Below are 19,203 nucleotides of genomic sequence, written 5' to 3' on the forward strand. Positions count from 1 at the left end.
ACTGTGCTTGACATATATATTATTCGTGGTTCAAAATAGTTTGAACCTTGAAAAAAGTCAGGCTGCTGAGTCATTCTGAGATTTCCACTTGAGAAAATAATTAAAAATAGCACAGACAGCAGGGCACCATTTGCCTCCACTATAAAAGGCAGTACGGAGACAGAAAAGGGCCATCTTGGGGAGAAAAGACAGCAGAGGCTGTCCTGTCTCCTGAAGTGGGGCTAGTTTATGAGGAAAAAGACACAGCTAAGCAGAAACACATTGCCCTGAAAATCAAGAAGGAAAGCAATGAGGTAAATTCAAGACTTCACGGCACTTAGGAACTAACTTCAGTTTGCAAAATTAGATGAGAATAAACTTAAAAAAGAGTGATAAATCATCAAATTATGAAGGAACTCACATCTTTGTTTCTTTGCTCAGATGCATGTTTTTTTCTTGGCTTCCCTTGGCAACATCTGGTTTGTTTATGCATATTTTTAAAATAAGTTACGTACTAATGTGTATCTAATACACATTTAAATTAATCAAGCCCCTGCATTTCACCAGGGTTCTCCCTTTTTGCAAAACCATCCATACCTCTGTTCCCATGACTGTTATACTATCCAAGCAAGTGGCCCTACAGATTGCCTGCTGGCAGTAAAGGTAAAAGTGTAGCCCAGGAGAAGAATCTCTCTTGGAGGACTTAGGATACATGCAAAAAGTAGCAGCAAAATCAGTAGCTCTGATCCTCAACAATAAACTCAGGGTGATGAGACAAGTTAGACACACAGAAAAAAAAAAATACTGTACTTTATGGATGCATTTTGAATTTTTTAAAATTTACCTTTAGGACTAGTAACATTAGTGTAAAATGTAAAACCCGTACTTCAAGAATCCTGAGAATTCTATGTTTTACGTTTAATGCCATCGCACATAAAAAAGGTTTTTAGGTTGCGGTGGTGGAAAATAGTGAACAGCAAAGTGTTTAACAATCTGTTATATAACCACATACACAGTCGGCTGACCTTATCTGCAGGTTTCACATCTGCGGATTCAACCAACCCCGGATGGAAAATACTTAGAAAAAATCCTAGGAAGTTCCAAACAGCAAAACTTGAATTTACCACATGCTCGCAGCTATTTACATAGCATTTACATTGTATTACGTATTATAAGTAACCTAAAGATGGTTTAAAGTATCCGGGAGGACATGCGTGGGTTATATGCAAATACGGCACCATTTTATATAACGGACTTAGAGCATGCTCGATTTTGGTATCTGTAGGAGGTCCTGGAACCAATCCCCCATAGACAGGAGGGATGACTTTATGTTGATATGCTAAAAATAATCTTCTTCGGAAGCAAGTTCATTCACATGAGGTTTGGAAACAGCATATTCCTCTTCTTCATTTCCCTCATATACAAACATCTATTATTAAGAAGAGCAAATTTAGGAAACTTTCACAAGCCTCTTAGATAGCCTCATCCACCAGAGGGCAGAGAGCAGAAGCAAGAAGAACTACAGTCCTGCAGCCTGTGGAACAAAAACCACATTCACAGAAAAGCAGACAAGATGAAAAGGCAGAGGGCTATGTACCAGATGAAGGAACAAGATAAAACACCAGAAAAACAACAAAATGAAGTGGAGATAGGCAACCTTCCAGAAAAAGAATTCAGAATAATGATAGCAAAACTGATCTAGTACCTCGGAAAAAGAATAGAGGCAAAGATCGAGAAGATGCAAAAAATGCTTAAAAAAGACCTAGAAGAATTAAAGAACAAACTAACAGAGATGAATGATACAATAACTGAAATGAAAACTACACTAGAAGGAATCAATAGCAGAATAACTGAGGCAGAAGAATGGATAAGTGACCTGGAAGACAGAATGGTGAAATTCACTGCTGTGGAACAGAATAAAGAAAAAAGAATGAAAAGAAATGAAGACCGCCTAAGAGACCTCTAGGACAACATTAAACACAACAACATTCACATTATAGGGGTCCCAGAAGGAGAAGAGAGTGGGAAAGGACCAGAGAAGATATCTGAAGAGACTATAGTTGAAAACCTCCCTAACATGGGAAAGCAAATAGCCACCCAAGTCCAGGAAATGCAGAGAGTCCCATACAGGATAAACCCAAGGAGGAACACGCCGAGACACATAGTAATCAAATTGGCAAAAATTAAAGACAAAGAAAAATTATTAAAAGCAGCAAGGGAAAAACGACAAAAAACATACAAGGGAACTCCCATAACGTTAACAGCTGATTTCTCAGCAGAAACTCTACAAGCCAGAATGGAGTGGCATGATATACTTAAAGTGATGAAAGGGAAGAAACTACAACCACGATGACTCTACCCGGCAAGGATCTCATTCAGATTCGATGGAGAAATCAAAAGCTTTACAGGCAAGCAAAAGCTAAGAGAATTCAGCACCACCAACCAGCTCTACAACAAATGCTAAATGAACTTCTCTAAGTGGGAAACACAAGAGAAGAAGAGGACCTACAAAAACAAACCCAGAACAATTAAAAAAATGGTCATAGGAACATACATATCGATAATTACCTGAAACATGAAAGGATTAAATGCTCCAACCAAAAGACACAGGCTTGCTGAATGGATACAAAAAGAAGACCCATATATATGCTGTCTACAAGAGATCTACTTCAGACCTAGGGACACATACAGACTGAAAGTGACGGGATGGAAAAAGATATTCCAGGCAAATGGAAATCAAAAGAAAGCTGGAGTAGCTATACTCATATCAGATAAAATAGACTATAAAATAGAGAATGTTATAAGAGACAAGGAAGGACACTACATAATGATCAAGGGATCAATCCAAGAAGAAAATATAACAATTATAAATATATATACACCCAACATAGCAGCACCTCAATACATAAGGCAACTGCTAAAAGCTATAAAAGAGGAAATCAACAGTAACACAATAATAGTGGGGGACTTTAACACCTCACTTACACCAATGGACAGATAATCCAAAATGAAAATAAATGAGGAAACAGAAGCTTTAAATGACACAACAGACCACATAGATTTAATTGATATTTATAGGACATTCCATCCAAAAACAGCAGATTACACTTTCTTCTTCAAGTGCGCACGGAACATTCTCCAGGATAGATCACATCCTAGGTCACAAAGCAAGCCTCAGTAAATTTAAGAAAATTGAAATCATATCAAGCATCTTTTCTGACCACAACGCTATGAGATTAGAAATTAATTACAGGGGAAAAAACATAAAAAACACAAACACATGGAGGCTAAACAATACGCTACTAAATAACCAAGAGATCACTGAAGAAATCAAAGAGGAAATCAGAAAATACCTAGAGACAAATGACAATGAAAACACGACAATTGAAAACCCATGGATGCAGCAAAAGCAGTTCTAAGAGGGAAGTTTATAGCTATACAAGCCTACCTCAAGAAACAAGAAAAATCTCAAATAAACAATCTAACCTTACACCTGAAGGAACTAGAGAAAGAAGAACAAACAAAACCCATAGTTAGCAGAAGGAAAGAAATCATAAAGATCAGAGCAGAAATAAATGAAATAGAAACAAAGAAAACAATAGCAAAGATCAATAAAACTAAAAGCTGGTTCTTTGAGAAGATAAACAAAATTGATAAACCATTAGTCAGACTCATCAAGAAAAAGAAGAAGAGGACTCAAATCAATAAAATCAGAAATGAAAACGGAGAAGTTACAACAGACATGGCAGAAATATAAAGCATCCTAAGAGACTACTACAAGCAACTGTATGCCAATAAAATGGACAACCTGGAAAAATGGACAAATTCTTCGAAAGGTATAACCTTCCAAGACTGAATCAGGAAGAAACAGAAAATATGAACAGACCAATCACAAGCAATGAAACTGAAACTGTGATTAAAAATCTTCCAACAAACAAAAGTCCAGGACAAGATGGCTTCACAGGTGAATTCTATCAAACATTCAGAGAAGAGCTAACACCCATCCTTCTCAGACTCTTCCAAAAACCTGCAGAGGAAGGAACACTCCCAAACTCATTCTATGAGGCCACCATCACCCTGATACCAAAACCAGACAAAGATACTAAAAAAAAAGAAAATTACAGATCAATATCACTGATGAATATAGATGCAAGAATCCTCAACAAAATACTAGAAAACAGCATCCAACAACACATTAATAGGATCACACACCATGATCAAGTGGGATTTATCCCAGGGATGCAAGGATTCTTCAATATATGCAAATCAATCAATGTGATACACCATATTAACAAATTGAAGAACAAAAATCACATGATCATCTCAAGAGATGCAGAAAAAGCTTCTGACAAAATTCAACACCCATTTATGATAAAAACTCTCCAGAGGGGCTTCCCTGGTGGCGCAGTGGTTGGGGGTCTGCCTGCCAACGCAGGGGACATGGGTTCGTGCCCCGGTCCACATGCTGCGGAGCGGCTGGGCCCGTGAGCCGTGGACACTGAGCCTGCACGTTCGGGGCCTGTGCTCCGCAAGGGGAGAGCCCACAACAGTGAGGGGCCCGCATACCGCAAAAAAAAAAAAAAAAAACTCTCCAGAAAGTGGGCATAGAGGGAACCTACCTCAAGGTTCCAACCAGGTTGATTCTTTATAGGAACCAACATATAAAGGTCATATATGACAAACCCACAGCAAACATCATTCTCAATGGTGAAAAACTGAAACCAATTCCTCTAAGATCAGGAACAAGACAAGGCTGTCCACTCTCACTACCATTATTCAACATAGTTTTGGAAGTCCTAGCCACAGCAATCAGAGAAGAAAATGAAATAAAAGGAATACAAATTGGAAAAGAAGAAGTAAAACTGTCACTGTTTGCAGATGACATGATACTATACATAGAGAATCCTAAAAATGCCACCAGAAAACTACTAGAGCTAATTAATGAATTTGGTAAAGTTGCAGGATACAAAATTAATGCACAGAAATCTCTTGCATTCCTATACACTAATGATGAAAAATCTGAAAGAGAAATTAAGGAACCACTCCCATTTACCACTGCAACAGAAAGAAAAAAATACCTAGCAATAAACCTACCTAGGGAGACAAAAGATCTGTATGCAGAAAATTATAAGACACTGATGGAAGAAATTAAAGATGATACCAACAGATGGAGAGATATACCATGTTCTTGGATTGAAAGAATCAATACTGTGAAAATGACTCTACTACCCAAAGTAATCTACACATTCAATACAATCCCTATCAAATTTCAATGGCATTTTTTACTGCACTAGAACAAATAATCTTAAAATTTGTATGGAGACACAGAAGACCCCAAATAGCCAAAGCAGTCTTGAGGGAGAAAAACAGAGCTAGAGGAAGCAGACTCCCTGACTTCAGACTATACTACAAAGCTACAGTAATCAAGACAATATGGTACTGGCACAAAAGCAGAAACATAGATCAATGGAACAAGATAGAAAGCCCAGAGATAAACCCACACACCTATGGACAACTAATCTATGACAAAGGAGGCCAAGACATACAATGGAGAAAAGACAGTCTCTTCAATAAGTGGTGCTGGGAAAACTGGACAGCTACATGTAAAAGAATGAAATTAGAACACTCTCTAACACCATACACAAAAATAAACTCAAAATGGATTAGAGACCTAATTGTAAGATCGGACACTATAAAACTCTTAGAGGAAAACACAGGAACACTCTTTGACATAAATCACAGCAAGGTCTTTTTTGATCCACCTCCTAGAGTAATGGAAATAAAAACAAAAATAAACAAATAGGACCTAATGAAACTTCAAAGCTTTTGCACAGCAAAGGAAACCATAAACAAGATGAAAAGACAACCCTCAGAATGGGAGAAAATATTTGCAAACGAATCAACGGAGAAAGGATTAATCTCCAAAATATATAAACAGCTCATATGGCTCAATATTAAAGAAACAAACAACCCAATCCAAAAATGAGCAGAAGACGTAGACAGACATTTCTCCAAAGAAGACATACAGATGGTCAAGAAGCACATGATAAGCTGCTCAACATCACTAATTATTAGAGAAATGCAATTCAAAACTACAATGAGGTATCACCTCACACCAGGTTAGAATGGGCATCATCAGAAAATCTACAAACAACAAATGCTGGAGAGGGAGTGGAGAAAACGGAACCCTCTTGCACTGTTGGTGGGAATGTAAATTGATACAGCCACTATGGGGAACAGTATGGAGGTTCTTTAAAAAACTAAAAATAGAATTACCATATGATTCAGCAATCCCACTACTGGGCATATACCCAGAGAAAACCAAAATTCAAAAAGACACATGCACCCCAATGTTCATTGCAGCACTGTTTACAATAACCAGGTTATGGAAGCAACCTAAATGCCCATCAACAGACAAATGGATAAAGAAGATGTGGTACATATCTACAATGGAATATTACTCAGCCATAAAAAGGAACGAAACTGAGTCATTTGTTGAGATGTGGATAGACCTAGAGACTGTCATACAGAGTGAAGTAAGTCAGAAAGAGAAAAACAAATATCGTATATTAACGCAGGTATGTGGAACATAGAAAAATGGTACAGATGAGCCGGATTGCAGGGCACAAGTTGAGACACAGATGTAGAGAACAAACGTATGGACACCAAGCAAGGAAAGCGGTGGGGGGATGGGGGTGGCGGTGGGATGAATTAGGAGATTTGCATTGACATGTATACACTGATGTGTATAAAATTGATAACTAATAAGAACCTGCTGTATAAAAAACAAACAACAACAAAAAAAAAAGAAGAGCAAATTTAGGATCCTACTTTGCATTTAAATTCTCAAATATGTTTAGTTGAATTTATTTGCCAATGGATCTTAAGCACTAGTTTACACATTCAGCCAGAACTAAAATATGTGTGCAAATTATAAAGAGGCTCTTTTCATAGGGGAAAAAAAAAGAATTAAGAGCATCACTTACTTGAAATGTCCCTGAGCAGCTGCAGCACACAAGGGTGTGAAGCCATTTTTATCAGCAGCATTGACTTGGGCTTCTGCATTCAGCAGCAATCTCACACAGTCTATGGATTTTAATAGAAAGCCATTTTAATTCCCCACTTAGTCATGATGAACCAAATTCTGTACGAGCTGTAGACAAACACTAACCCCAAGGGACCTCTCTGATGCACAGCTCATCTGACAATTTTTTTCAGGGCCGCTGTGAGACTCCACAGACTATTATAAACGGAAAGCGGCCCCCTTCCCCCAGGATTGTAATACCCCAGAGTCACCAACTAAGACATGACTTCTTTCTCTTTTTTTTGGCGGGATGGGGGGAGAGGAGCTGCTGATGAGTGAAAGGACTGTCATATGTCAGAAAATGTTTTATCAGATTTTCCCATCAGTCAATCCCCCAAAATATTATTACTGGATGGAGAACAAAATCCATTCGCCAAATTGATATACCATTCTTTGTATTTAAATAGTTAAATTCTTACTTTATGATGTTTAATTTAATCTTTAAAATGCTTTCATGTTGTGGTCATCTTATACTTAACTCCCTGAATGAAGATCAAGGAGAACCCACACAAAGTCATCAGACTCAGGCAAAAATAGCACCTAGACCTCACATTCCACATGTTATTAACTAGACTGAATTTCTTTAGAGAAAATTCCCACAGTACTTTGGAAGAAGTACTCCAAAATACTTTTAAAATAACGAGCTATCATCTTGTAGTTCACTAGAATCTTGCATGTAGTCCACTCGAACAGAGAGAAGCTCTGAAAACTTCCAAGGAAGCCACATTATGTGAATTATCCAAGGATCACATGGCTTACATATGCAATACTATTTGACTTTGTTCTTGCCATCGAATCATCTCTTTATCTGCACTACTGTATGTTTTAGTATATTTGACTCTAAGATTTGCTTTTCAAGGAACAAGATTAATTCCCCGACTTCATCGATATGTCGTTTATAATTGTACAACCTCTCCGTTCTCTTAAAAAAAATCCAAATAACTATAAATTGTTCCAACTACAGAACAATTTCAGACCCATGACCTTTCCTAGCTACTCAAACTTTCCCTCACTGCAGCATGTGCTAAAGCCCTAAGGCTTTGCTTTCACAGACACCAGCTATTTCTAACAAATTAGAGCTATTTTGTCCTGGCCAAAGCGATAACATATGGGGGGGCTTTATTTGAAAATGTCCTTTACAGTTACTAGACCCCAAATTTCTACAAACCGAATACATTTCATTGTGCATAAAACAGAGATAACTTTTTGCTATCTGCAGTAAAAGTTTAGATTATTACGGAACTGTCCAATTTGGATTTTTAAAATGCTTATAAAATCTTTAAATCATGTAAAAAAGTTATTTATTCTACCTGAAAGAGAAAATTTGAAACCTAAATTCACCTTTTGCTCATAACAGTGGTTACAGGTGCTTTTGATTCTGCATCCTTTTGCAAGAGGGTGATACAGTGAGGTGAGATGCCACCATCTTACCTGTATGTCCATCCTTAGCAGCAGAATACAAGGCAGAATGGCCATCTTCACAGGAGTAATTTATGTCCAGTCCTTCTTCATTAAGCAGCATTGATAATAAAGTGACATTTCCCTGGGCAGCAGCTTGCTGAAGAAGGGTGGGCCTGCCAGCCAGGGGGGCAGGACCACCACTCATTAGCAAAGGGGTTAGGGAGGGTGACCAGCCTGTGGGTTAAAGTGACCCTAGTTAGAGAGTAGGAGCAAGGTCAAGAGACAGATATTACCCACTCCTTTCTGAATTACACACACACAGACACAGGAACATGTACCCCTAGAGGATTACGTGGTTTCTAACATTATCAATCTGTTAATATTTACTTTAGCATAAATCTGTACTGTTATTTCAATCTTATATCTACTGTTAGTTAAATTAACATACATGGTGACAAATTATTTTTAGTCATCAGTCTTGCACAGATAAGTGTTAAAGGGGTGATTGGTTTCAGGAAACTAAGAAAGCTGTCTCGATTTGAAAGTTCAAACACCTCCTCAGGGTTTCAAAACAATTTGAATTTTAAAATTATGTACAGATTTCCTCAATTTTGGGTATCAACTGATAGATATCTTTAGGTATAAGATATAGATAATTCTAAAAAATAGAAATTTTCCTTTTTCTACAATGTTTCCAAGGTACTTAACATAAATTTTACATAAACCACTGAGATGGACCAAATACTGTCAAGGAATCTATTTACATTCCTTGAATTCCCTTATTTGGGAAGAAAAATAATGGGCAGCCAACTTCTATTCAGTGTCAAGAGCTAACAGAAGCACAACATATACAGACTATACCAGCACAAATATTCAATACACAATTTTGAAGACTATGTCATCTGGCCATCTTCACATTTTGCACCAAAAACTTTTCATCAGCCACAAAACAGAACACTCTACCATAGAGTTTTAACAAAAGTCATTAAGAGTTATCATAGAGATTTCTCATCAGTATTTAGCAGCTTTAGAAGAGAATCTGTTAAGTGTGTGAAGTCGGTTGCATATAGCATGGAAAATTTTCTGAATTCTTCCTTGATCAAAAGGCTGTAAAAACAGTAAAGTAAAAATGTTTATTTAACATGATATATAGGTACTTAGTGTATTTTAGGCTTAAATACAATTAACTTTCAAAATAAGTCATTTTTATTTCTTCCTTATGGAGCCCCCAAAACCTGAAAGTTGGTGTGTATATGGGGCATATGTGCACATATTCACTCCTGGGGTACACTTTCTACCTCTGTCTGGTAACATTCTCTGTAGTAAGATACAATAGTGGAGCTTTTATATTCCCTGCACCTTGGTAACAGGATAATATTCTAAGTACATGGGTGTTATATTAATATGTAATAAACTCATAATTGAATCTTGAATTATTGGCCTTAAATTATTTCACTAAGTATTAAAAAAAGTGCATATCAAAGTATTTCTCAGTATTTTAAAGATTCTTTGGGGAAAAAAAGCAGTTTCTACAAATGAAACTGCTTATTAAAAACTGGATAGTATATCTTCAGAATCAATTATTTGGGTCTCTGAGTAATTTATTGCTTTTACCCTATTAGACTGCAATAACATAAAATTCATTGCTCACAAAATTAAATATTTATCTAAACTTTACGATATTTTCCCATTGATATTCATTAGCTCTTCTTACAAAAGTAAGATTTTTTACTTCATACTTACAAGAAGGCTCCTCTCTGATAACATTTTACCTTTTGTATTTTCTTAAAAACAAAGAAACAAGCCCACAAAAATTAAATCAGTACTTATTAGAAATAGATGATAAACAGAGAAATTATAAACACCAAGGTATGAAACCTTGACTGCAAAGCAAACACAAAAGCAATTCAAACGCATTGGCACTGTGGTCCTCTGTGGAATAGGAGGGACTGTGGCTCATGCTCAGTCAGTCTGTCTATCTGTCTCTCTCCCTTTCCTCCCTCCCGACCTTGACCCCAGTCCCCTTTCTGTCTCTCCCTCTGTCTCTCTCAATCTCTCTACCTCACCCCAGGGGTCTCAGTTCTTGACACCCTTTTAAGAATATCAACTGGTATATATTAAATGGTTTCCTATTCTTTTGGGTTTTGTTTTCATTTTTCTTTTTTTAATACAATTCTAGACTTTGGGGGACAATTAAAATATAAATACATTTTAACTTTTTTAATGGAAATAGTCCATTATGGAGATAATTTCCTGGGAAACTCCATTTCTAATGTTAAGCTATCTTAAGACAAAATATTTTATTCAAAAATTTTCTCAATCTCTAGACCACTCAAGAGTCTTACAGTTCTGTTATACAAAACTCCAGAAGAATATATATCAATTTTATTTTCTTATTTTAAATATACTTAATAATCTTTTAAAAGTGAAAAATGCTTTATAAATACCAAGTATTCTTAAAGTTTAACTACATTTTTTAATCTCCACTATCATTTCAATTTTCTCCAGCACAGGCAAGCTTAAGTTATTATAATAAATCCTGCTATAAAGATGGGAAAAATAAAACTTCACCATGAGACTTTACTGTTCATTTGAAATTCCGGACAATGATAAAAGTGATAATATTTAGTTGACTGGTTAAGTAATGGTTAAGTAATGATAGAACAGACCTGCAGTCATACAGCTACTTTAATGATGTTAGAAAAAGGTCATTCAGCTTTGCAGTATCATGTGCAAACATTAGTAAAAGTGAGCATCTGGCAGAACGTGCAGTGATGAAGGGAACAGACAGAACATGCAATGGCAGAGGAGTGAAGAACAGCTTCTGGCATCAGCTTCAGAGTGTGGAGAAGGTTAATCTCATTCATAGCTCAGATCAATCTCATTTTCTGACTTAGCCTTTAAGCCAATTAAACATGGAGGATAATTTTTTAAATATATGTTTACCTAAGGAAAAAAATCTGAACCAAATTAAATAAAATGTATCAAATAATAATTTTTTAAAAAAACAGAAACAACACTTGCAAGGGTATGGAAACTCAGTTGCCTGGGGTGATTTCTGGTTTAGGCTTCTGTTCACCTAACAATTAAAATGTGTTCATTTGACAAGGTCAGCAGCAGCAAGAAATTCTAATTTGTTTATAATTTTAAAGGTTATTTAAAAATTTAACATTTGGCTATAAAACTGCTAATCGAGTTAGAGTAATTTACAACACAATTCATTAAAGTGGTATCTTTCGTCATTGCAATTCTCCTCAGTGCTTTCATTTAACCATAATTGTTTATCATACATATAAGCTGACATAGAAACAGATTTTTAGAGTTTGAAAGATCATGGGATCTAGATTTCCAAAGAGGGAGAGGTAGTGAGATGCTATTTGAAAAATTCAACAGGCAATTTTAATACATCTTTTTGGTTTGGAACTATTATTACTTTTTTGGTTCAGTGCTTTCATTTTTAGATGGAAAAACTAATAGCTCAGAGAGAATTTGCTCTGTAGGGTAATACATAGCAAGGAGCAGAAATGGACTAACGTTGCATTTTTATACTCAGTCCAGTGCTTTTTTCATCACCGACATTGGAAAACACATCAACCAGGTATTTGATAGACATGCTCTGTCCCCATGTCCTGCTCTTAGCAATCACAATGACATTAGTGGCTATTTACAAGATGCATACCCTTCACTGAGCCTATGTTTTGGCGAGGCACATGCTCACCCAGGCACAGGTAGGTTAGGAAGGAGGATGGGGGGTGCTTCCTAGTTGCAGTGGGCACAGCAGCAAAAATAGGGGCATCTAAATGGAAAACAGGTGAAATCCTATATCTCATTTGGAAAGTTTAGGTTGACCTACATCCACGGTTGAATTATACACCCCAACTATGTAACTGCAATAACATTTCTATCCCTCAATAGAATGGATGTTCAGTAAATTCTTGCTGATGGCTAACAACTTCCACTGCCTCCATTTTCTCCTAATAAACTATATCTTATAATCAAACGACAAAAAAGCTTGTTACCGCACCAAACGCAATCCTGCAGTTCTAAGAATATTTTGGCCAAACTGCAAAATCAGAGAACAGAAAATGAGGAACCAGTTTCACGGATCTTCAGTGACTGCTATTTCTTTGGTTCCACTATTTATCCTCTTTTGTTCTCTAGACACAAGCAAAGGTGTTTTTTCAGAGGAGTTATAGTTCCTTTATCCAAAATCCCATTGTATCCTAGGCAGAGCATTTTAGTGAATAAATAATGGACTAGGAATTCTCTGACTTTAAAGGTTAACTTAATATCCTGCTGTCAAAAGTTCTTCAGTCACGGATCCTGATTTTAAAGCTTTTCCATGGGAAACAAAGGGCATTTGGAGCTGAACTCTGGAACACCGTAATGACCAAGGCAACTACTGGCAAATCACTGGGGTATAAAGCAAAGATGGCTTTGTATTTTTTAAAAAACTGGCAAAATTCATATATCCCAGGAAGTGTTTTCTGTTTTATAGTCTATGCATTTATGTCAACAGCACTGCCACGTCCCCAAACATTTTTGGAACTTGTGTTTTGCAACTACCTTAAGTCCTTACAGCACATTCTCTGATGCTCCTTGAATGGTAGCAAAAATTCCTCCTTCGAGGGTGGATTTAACTTGTGGCAAACAGCTAACATCATTTTAGGCCATGAGAAAGGCCATCCAGCTCAGTAATACCATTTTAGATTAAAAAAAATATGGAATGCTCAATGCCTGGAAAGACATCCCAAAGCAATACCAGAGTCAATTCTAGAGGAAATTTTCAAAATGCTTTAAGCAACAGTAAATTGAAGCAGTAATAGCCCCTCTTTTTGTTCATCACTCATGCTGCTCTAAGCTCAATACCATGCTCTTTGTATGTTATGATATTAAATCCTCCTAACAGCCACCCTCCCCAATATGAGCAGCATAAGCTCCATGTTAAGGATGAGAAAAGTTGCTCAGTTCAAGAAAAATCCCCCAAAACATACAGCTGTCAATGGCAGAGCCTAGATTCCAAGGCAGATCTGACTGACATCAAAGTCCATGCTGTTTCCAATTCCCAATTTTGCCCCTTAAAATATGAATCTAGCCTCTCAAAGAGCTTAATTTCAAGGAGACAGCTTATAATTGGATAAATAAGTCCCATTATAATGCTCTCATTACCTGATAAAATTAGCAAGTACAGTACTACCTGTTTTTCTTATTCCCATGCTTCTCCCTAAATTTTAAATATAACACAGCTCAGATCTTCCTTTAATTCTTAAAGTTCTCTCTCATTAGAACCAACAGTCTCTACTAACCACTAAGATCCTGGGGTAGAAGAGACCCTGCAAAGTTTCAACAGAACTATGACACCGTAACATTATTTTAGAGCCACATTTACTCAGTGAAAGATGAATGCCAATAAAAAGCAATGCTTCCTCTAGCACTATATAACGAAAGGGAAAAATCCAGTTCTTTATCGATTCTTTGTTCAAGAGTCCCAGATTCGGTGACTTCATAAACCACATCTGCAATGGAAACCTTCTCTAATATAGTCCACATGCTATGTTATCCATCTGTGCTCAAGTGTTAGGAGATGACAGCTCTAAATAACTTCTGAAATAAACTAAACTTAGAACAGAGACTTACAAATATACACACTATTTTTGAGGTTAAAAAAAATAAACACCAAACTGATATTAAAACTTAGGATATACCAATTACAGAACACCTCTAATCAATTTGATAATCCAAGGTTGACTGTAGTGTCAATAACTACTTGAAAGCATTCTTTCAAATGTCATCTCAGAAGGGACAGAACTGACTGTCTGGCGATGGCTCACTAATACTGAAGTCTTCTGAGACAGATATTTAATAAGAAGGACGAGCCCTTCCTCCCATGGAAATGCTTCAGTCTCTCTAAATTAATGGTCTCCATGTGCTCCAAACCACTACTTTCAGGTTATTTTTAAAAGAAGACAACACTTAGCATAACAAAACCACAATTCATATAGCAAGATGAATCACCATACCCCGGAGCCTTTAGAGCAAAACACAAAAAAAGAGAGGAAAGAAATAGGGAAAAAAAAGTACCAAATTAAAAAAAACGTTTCAAGGCAATGTGAAGGAAACAAAGGCAAGTGAGAGGACAGGCCACATTCTTAAAGAAGGGTATAACATTCCAATCCCTTTACCTGATGCTGTTACCAGGAGGCTGTCTGAGGCACCTGCTCTACAGGATGAGGCACTAACAGGGTTTATGGAAGAGCGAAAGGCAATGGTGGTGGGAATGACAAGGGAACTTTCTGAACATGCAGGTTGGTTCAGTCCAGGGGTTTCAGCAGGCCAGGCACCCACCTGAGACGTGGCCAGGGCTGAAACGGCACAGCCTGCAGGTGCCACAGTTAAATCTATGGATGGTTTTGGTGGCAGCTGAGGGGAGGAAGACTTAAGGAGATTCTCCTCACTTATTACCCTGTTCCCTTGTGGCAAACTGGAAGGAGGCGAAGCCACAGTTTTGTTATCAACTTTGGCCCCTGCATTGGAGGCCCTGCTGCTATCCATGACAACCTTGAGTTGCGGGTGCGGTGGAGAAGGAGTGTGGGAGAGCCCTGGCTTTTTGGGAGGGATGGGAGGAGGGTTTCCTCTGTCAACTCGTGCGGCACCGGGAGTCTTTAAACTGGTCCGACCGACGGGGGGGTAGGTGCCAACGTCCCCCGTGGGGGGCACTCCAGGTCTCGGGGGCGCTCCTGCTGGAGGGCTCGTAAATCTTGACAGTGCTTGGGTCACAGTATTCCGAGCTAGCTGTTTGGCCACTAGGTTGTCACGACTTGTAGGAGATACATCTCTGGATGGAGGACTTTGGGTGGTGTTCCCGTTTTGGTCTGGGTCATTAGCATTGCCCTGAAATCGAAACCGAGCCGCTTGGATTCGCGGGTTCAGGCCTGGATGCAGAGGCGCGTTGGCACACGGTGAATGTAAACTGTGAGGAGGTGGGGCGGGCGTGTGCCCAGCGGCCGGGGCGGCGGTGCTGGGAAGCGGGGATGCGCTACTGGTTAAATCTGGTGTTGAGCCGCTGCTCGGTCCATTTTCCTCAATTCTGTTTGCGCTTGGAGGTGGGACAGTGGGCAGAGAGGAACCAGTCAAGTCACCGTGGGAAGCCTGCCTGTCGATACCTGGCCTGACCAAGTCGGCACTGGCACATGCATTCCCCTTCGCATTGGCAGAAACTAGGGGGCTCCCCATGGCAGGCTTTACAGGCACGGTCAAAGGTGACTTCTTCACGGGGTCAGTGCTCTCTATCGCTAAGTCTGTCTGGCATGCAACAGATCTTGTCATCAGTCCCTCTGTTCCCACAGATATAGAGACCAAACGTCTATCTTTTGTCTTCCGGGGGAGAGAGAGGCTGGGTTTGCTGTCATTTCCCCTTTTCAGTTGCTCGATCATCTTCTTCATCTTGTCTATCTCCTCTTTGAGGTCAGTGGTGTGTGCTTCTTCTCGGTGCAGCTTGGCACGAAGCTGTTCCCGCTCTGTGTCAAACTCTGAGAGCTGTTTTTCCATCTGAGCTTCCATTTCTGTGCTTCTTCGTTTCTCAGCAGCGAGTTCCTCTTCTAACGCACTCGTCTTTTTCTTCTCCTCTTCCAGTTTGGCCATCACCTCTTCTAGCTTCTGGGCCTCCTCTAGGACTTTGCCTGAGAGCTGCTTGCACTCCTTGACCAGCATCAGGACCACGTGCTTGTTCTTGCCTCGCTCCTCCTCCAGGCGGGTGGCCAGCTTCTTGTGCTCTTGCTCAAGGGCTTGGAGCTGAAGCTTTTCCATCTCCAGCTGAAAGAAATGCACAGGACAGCCCTGATTAATAGGCAGAGGATTCTTTCAGCCAAAGAAGTGGAGACATTTTTATTAATTTTGTAACAATTACATGGTTTGGGTTAAAGTGCCACATTTCTGAAATGTGTTGTGAGATGACAGATAATATTTTAGAGACTCATTAAAATGAGAAACTAGATGTAAACGGTTTTACAAAAAACATTTAAATTACAGCAACAGAAAAAAAAATTTAATGTATTAAAGTTAACTGTAGAAAAGGAGAATAGTTACCTAATGCTTCAAAATCACAACACAGAGTTTAGCAAGGTCTGCTTTGTAAAAACAGAACTCTGTTAGGGAACTGACTTTTTTTTTTTTTAAGGTTTAATGCCTTAAAATTACTCATTTTTGAGGCACTGTTTAATAAAAAGTGCTGAAAACAGAGGACTTCAGTTAATTTCTAAATTCCTATACTTGCTAATCATATTACTTAGTTTTTTGTAAACTTCTTTGAGCTTATGATGGGTTGCTGTAAAAATCATGTAAAATCATATATGAAAGTTCTTTGAACTAATATATAAGAAATATCTTATTAGAAATACAATCAGTATCAGTGAACCCCAAGTCTGACCTCATCTCCTTCAATCCCACTTTGCCCACTTGGCTCCCATGACACTGGTCTCCCTGGTGTTTCTTGAACATCATCCTGCCTCAGCGCCTCTAATCTTGCTGCTCTCTCTGCCGAGAAATTCCACCACCACCCATCACACAGGGCGCCTGCACTGAGGAGTCTGTGCACTGCACAAGGGTGACCGGCTGCAGGGGTGAGAGGGACCGAAATCCAGCTCTGCCTTCTCACCACGTGTCTGCCCAGGCCTGGGGTTGTATCTGTCTGGAAAGAAGGGTGCATTTTCCTTTAGGAAAAAGGCTCTGTCTGCTCACTGAGCCACAGGTCCCTAGGATTTAGGCTTTCCAAAGCAACATTTGTTAACTGATCAACATAGAGAAGAAGCTTTTAAAAACTTTTAAACCTCCAGGTGGGTTTTCTAATATGCACAAAAACACCCAACGACACAAAACCCTGGCTCTTTTTCTTCCTTCAGGACTCTGCTCAACTGTCACCTTCACAGCGAGGCTGCCCTCACCATCCTGTGGAAGACAACAGTCCTTCCCACCCTTGTACTTATCATTCTTTGGTTAGCACCTGCCTACCTCGACTACTACAGGACTCCACGAGGGCAGGGACTGTGTCTTCTTTGCTGCTGTGTCCCCAAGACCTAGAACAGTCTCTGGTACACAGTGGTGCTTAATAAACTACTGATTGAATGAAATCAACACAGTTCACAAAGACATCAAACTTCCAAAGGCTGATGGACTTTTTGGATACGAAGGCCTTACAGATGCACTATTCTAACATGTTCACCCAGGTTTCCCACTTCTCTCCAGGAAACATCTGCCATGAGGTGCTTGTGAGGGATACATCCCAAGCTGGGCTGTAGTCGTCAGGCCGGTCCACACGCCTTACCTTCTCAACTAGAGAAACTTTCCCTTGGTGGTCCTTACAGTTTAAGGTTAAAGTAGATCTACCTGATGAAAGACATGGAAAGGACTCCCGCAACCCCCAGATGTTAAACACAAATATACTCTCAAGAGAGACAGGGATTATTCAAGCCAGTTCCAAGTCATCAGTGACAGAGGAAGGAAACGCTCGCATGTGATCCATCAGTTGAGAACGTGCTCCTGTTCCTCACCGTGAAATCCATTCCCCTCAGTCACGCACGAGACCAAAAGCAGAGAACGGCTCACTGCCCAACCAGCAGTCAGAGGTATGATTCACTTACTTTGGGATTCTTCCTGCTTTGAGGAAGTCGCCGAATAGCAATGCAATGGGTCCTATAAAGAGGTGATCAGGAATACAGATAATTCCCCAAGAATAATTAGAGACAACTATCCATACACATACACTCTACTCTATGAAATTTGGGGGTGACTTCGTAAGTAGATTATGTAAGATTTGGGAAACAATAGTGCCGTCCTATACTAGATGTATATGTATATTTTATTCATCTGGGTGCCTCACAGAAAATTGGACTTATTAATAGCTAAAGCACTTTTAACTCTTCTAAATGCATCAAGCAATAGGTTACTATGGAAGGCATACAGAAAATTAGAGCTATAAAGAAAATATTAAATATGTTTTGTATTACCCCCTCCCCTTCCAAATTCTTATAGCAACGTAGGAAAAAGCACATATAGGGTAAATTTTCAGGTTATTTTTAAAATATGATTTTCCTAATTTATCTCTGAAGGTGGAAAAAAAAGTTTTCTTGTAGAATTTAAGGGCTACCTGCACTTTATAAAACAACTAACTAGAGGCCAAGTTGGCGATTTCCCTGATGTCATCCAGTTATTCCATGTCAGGATCCCGGCACTCATTCAGGTCTCCAACTGTCTCAAGTTTTTCCCACCACATCACACACGCTGCCCATAGTATTTCTATACTATGGGTCATCACACTTTATTTTCATTTTATTTTTTGCAGTACGTGGCCCTCTCACTGTTGGGGCCTCTCCTGTCGCGGAGCACAGGCTCCGGACGCGCAGGCTCAGTGGCCATGGCTCACGGGCCCAGCCGCTCTGCGGCATGTGGGATCTTCCCGGACCGGGGCACGAACCCGCGTCCCCTGCATCGGCAGGCGGACTCTCAACCACTGCGCCACCAGGGAAGCCCCACACTTTATTTTTGAAATAACTTTCATCTTACATTTTAGAATCAAATTAAAGACTTCCAATAGGAGATCAACTCAACTAATCTCAGATATTTATACAGAAGACCATACTCCTATAAAAGCACCCATAATTCTTCTGCATCTTTGTCCTTCCATCATTCGTGCCTTATAAATCTGATCTCGGAGGAACATGAGTCTTTTTAATCTCACTACAGAT

At 39.0% G+C, this 19,203-nt stretch overlaps 1 protein-coding gene across 2 annotated transcripts in view; it reads right to left on the bottom strand.

Annotated features, from left to right (window-relative positions):
* The window catches only part of CTTNBP2 (cortactin binding protein 2), a 154,496-nt gene that overhangs the window by 65,320 nt on the left and 69,973 nt on the right, over nucleotides 1-19,203 (bottom strand). The window contains exons 4-6 of one of the 2 annotated variants that reach the window (XM_067746820.1): nucleotides 14,647-16,276; nucleotides 8,495-8,698; nucleotides 6,966-7,065 (exon numbers count right to left, since the gene is read on the bottom strand). In XM_067746820.1, the coding sequence (XP_067602921.1) occupies nucleotides 6,966-7,065; nucleotides 8,495-8,698; nucleotides 14,647-16,276 (1,934 nt within the window). Of the gene's footprint in view, nucleotides 1-6,965; nucleotides 7,066-8,494; nucleotides 8,699-14,646; nucleotides 16,277-19,203 lie in introns of those variants that run through there. The other variant, XM_067746821.1, reaches the window with a different exon arrangement.

Source organism: Pseudorca crassidens, chromosome 8 (genome assembly GCF_039906515.1).
Source record: "Pseudorca crassidens isolate mPseCra1 chromosome 8, mPseCra1.hap1, whole genome shotgun sequence".
Classification (NCBI taxonomy): domain Eukaryota; kingdom Metazoa; phylum Chordata; class Mammalia; order Artiodactyla; family Delphinidae; genus Pseudorca; species Pseudorca crassidens.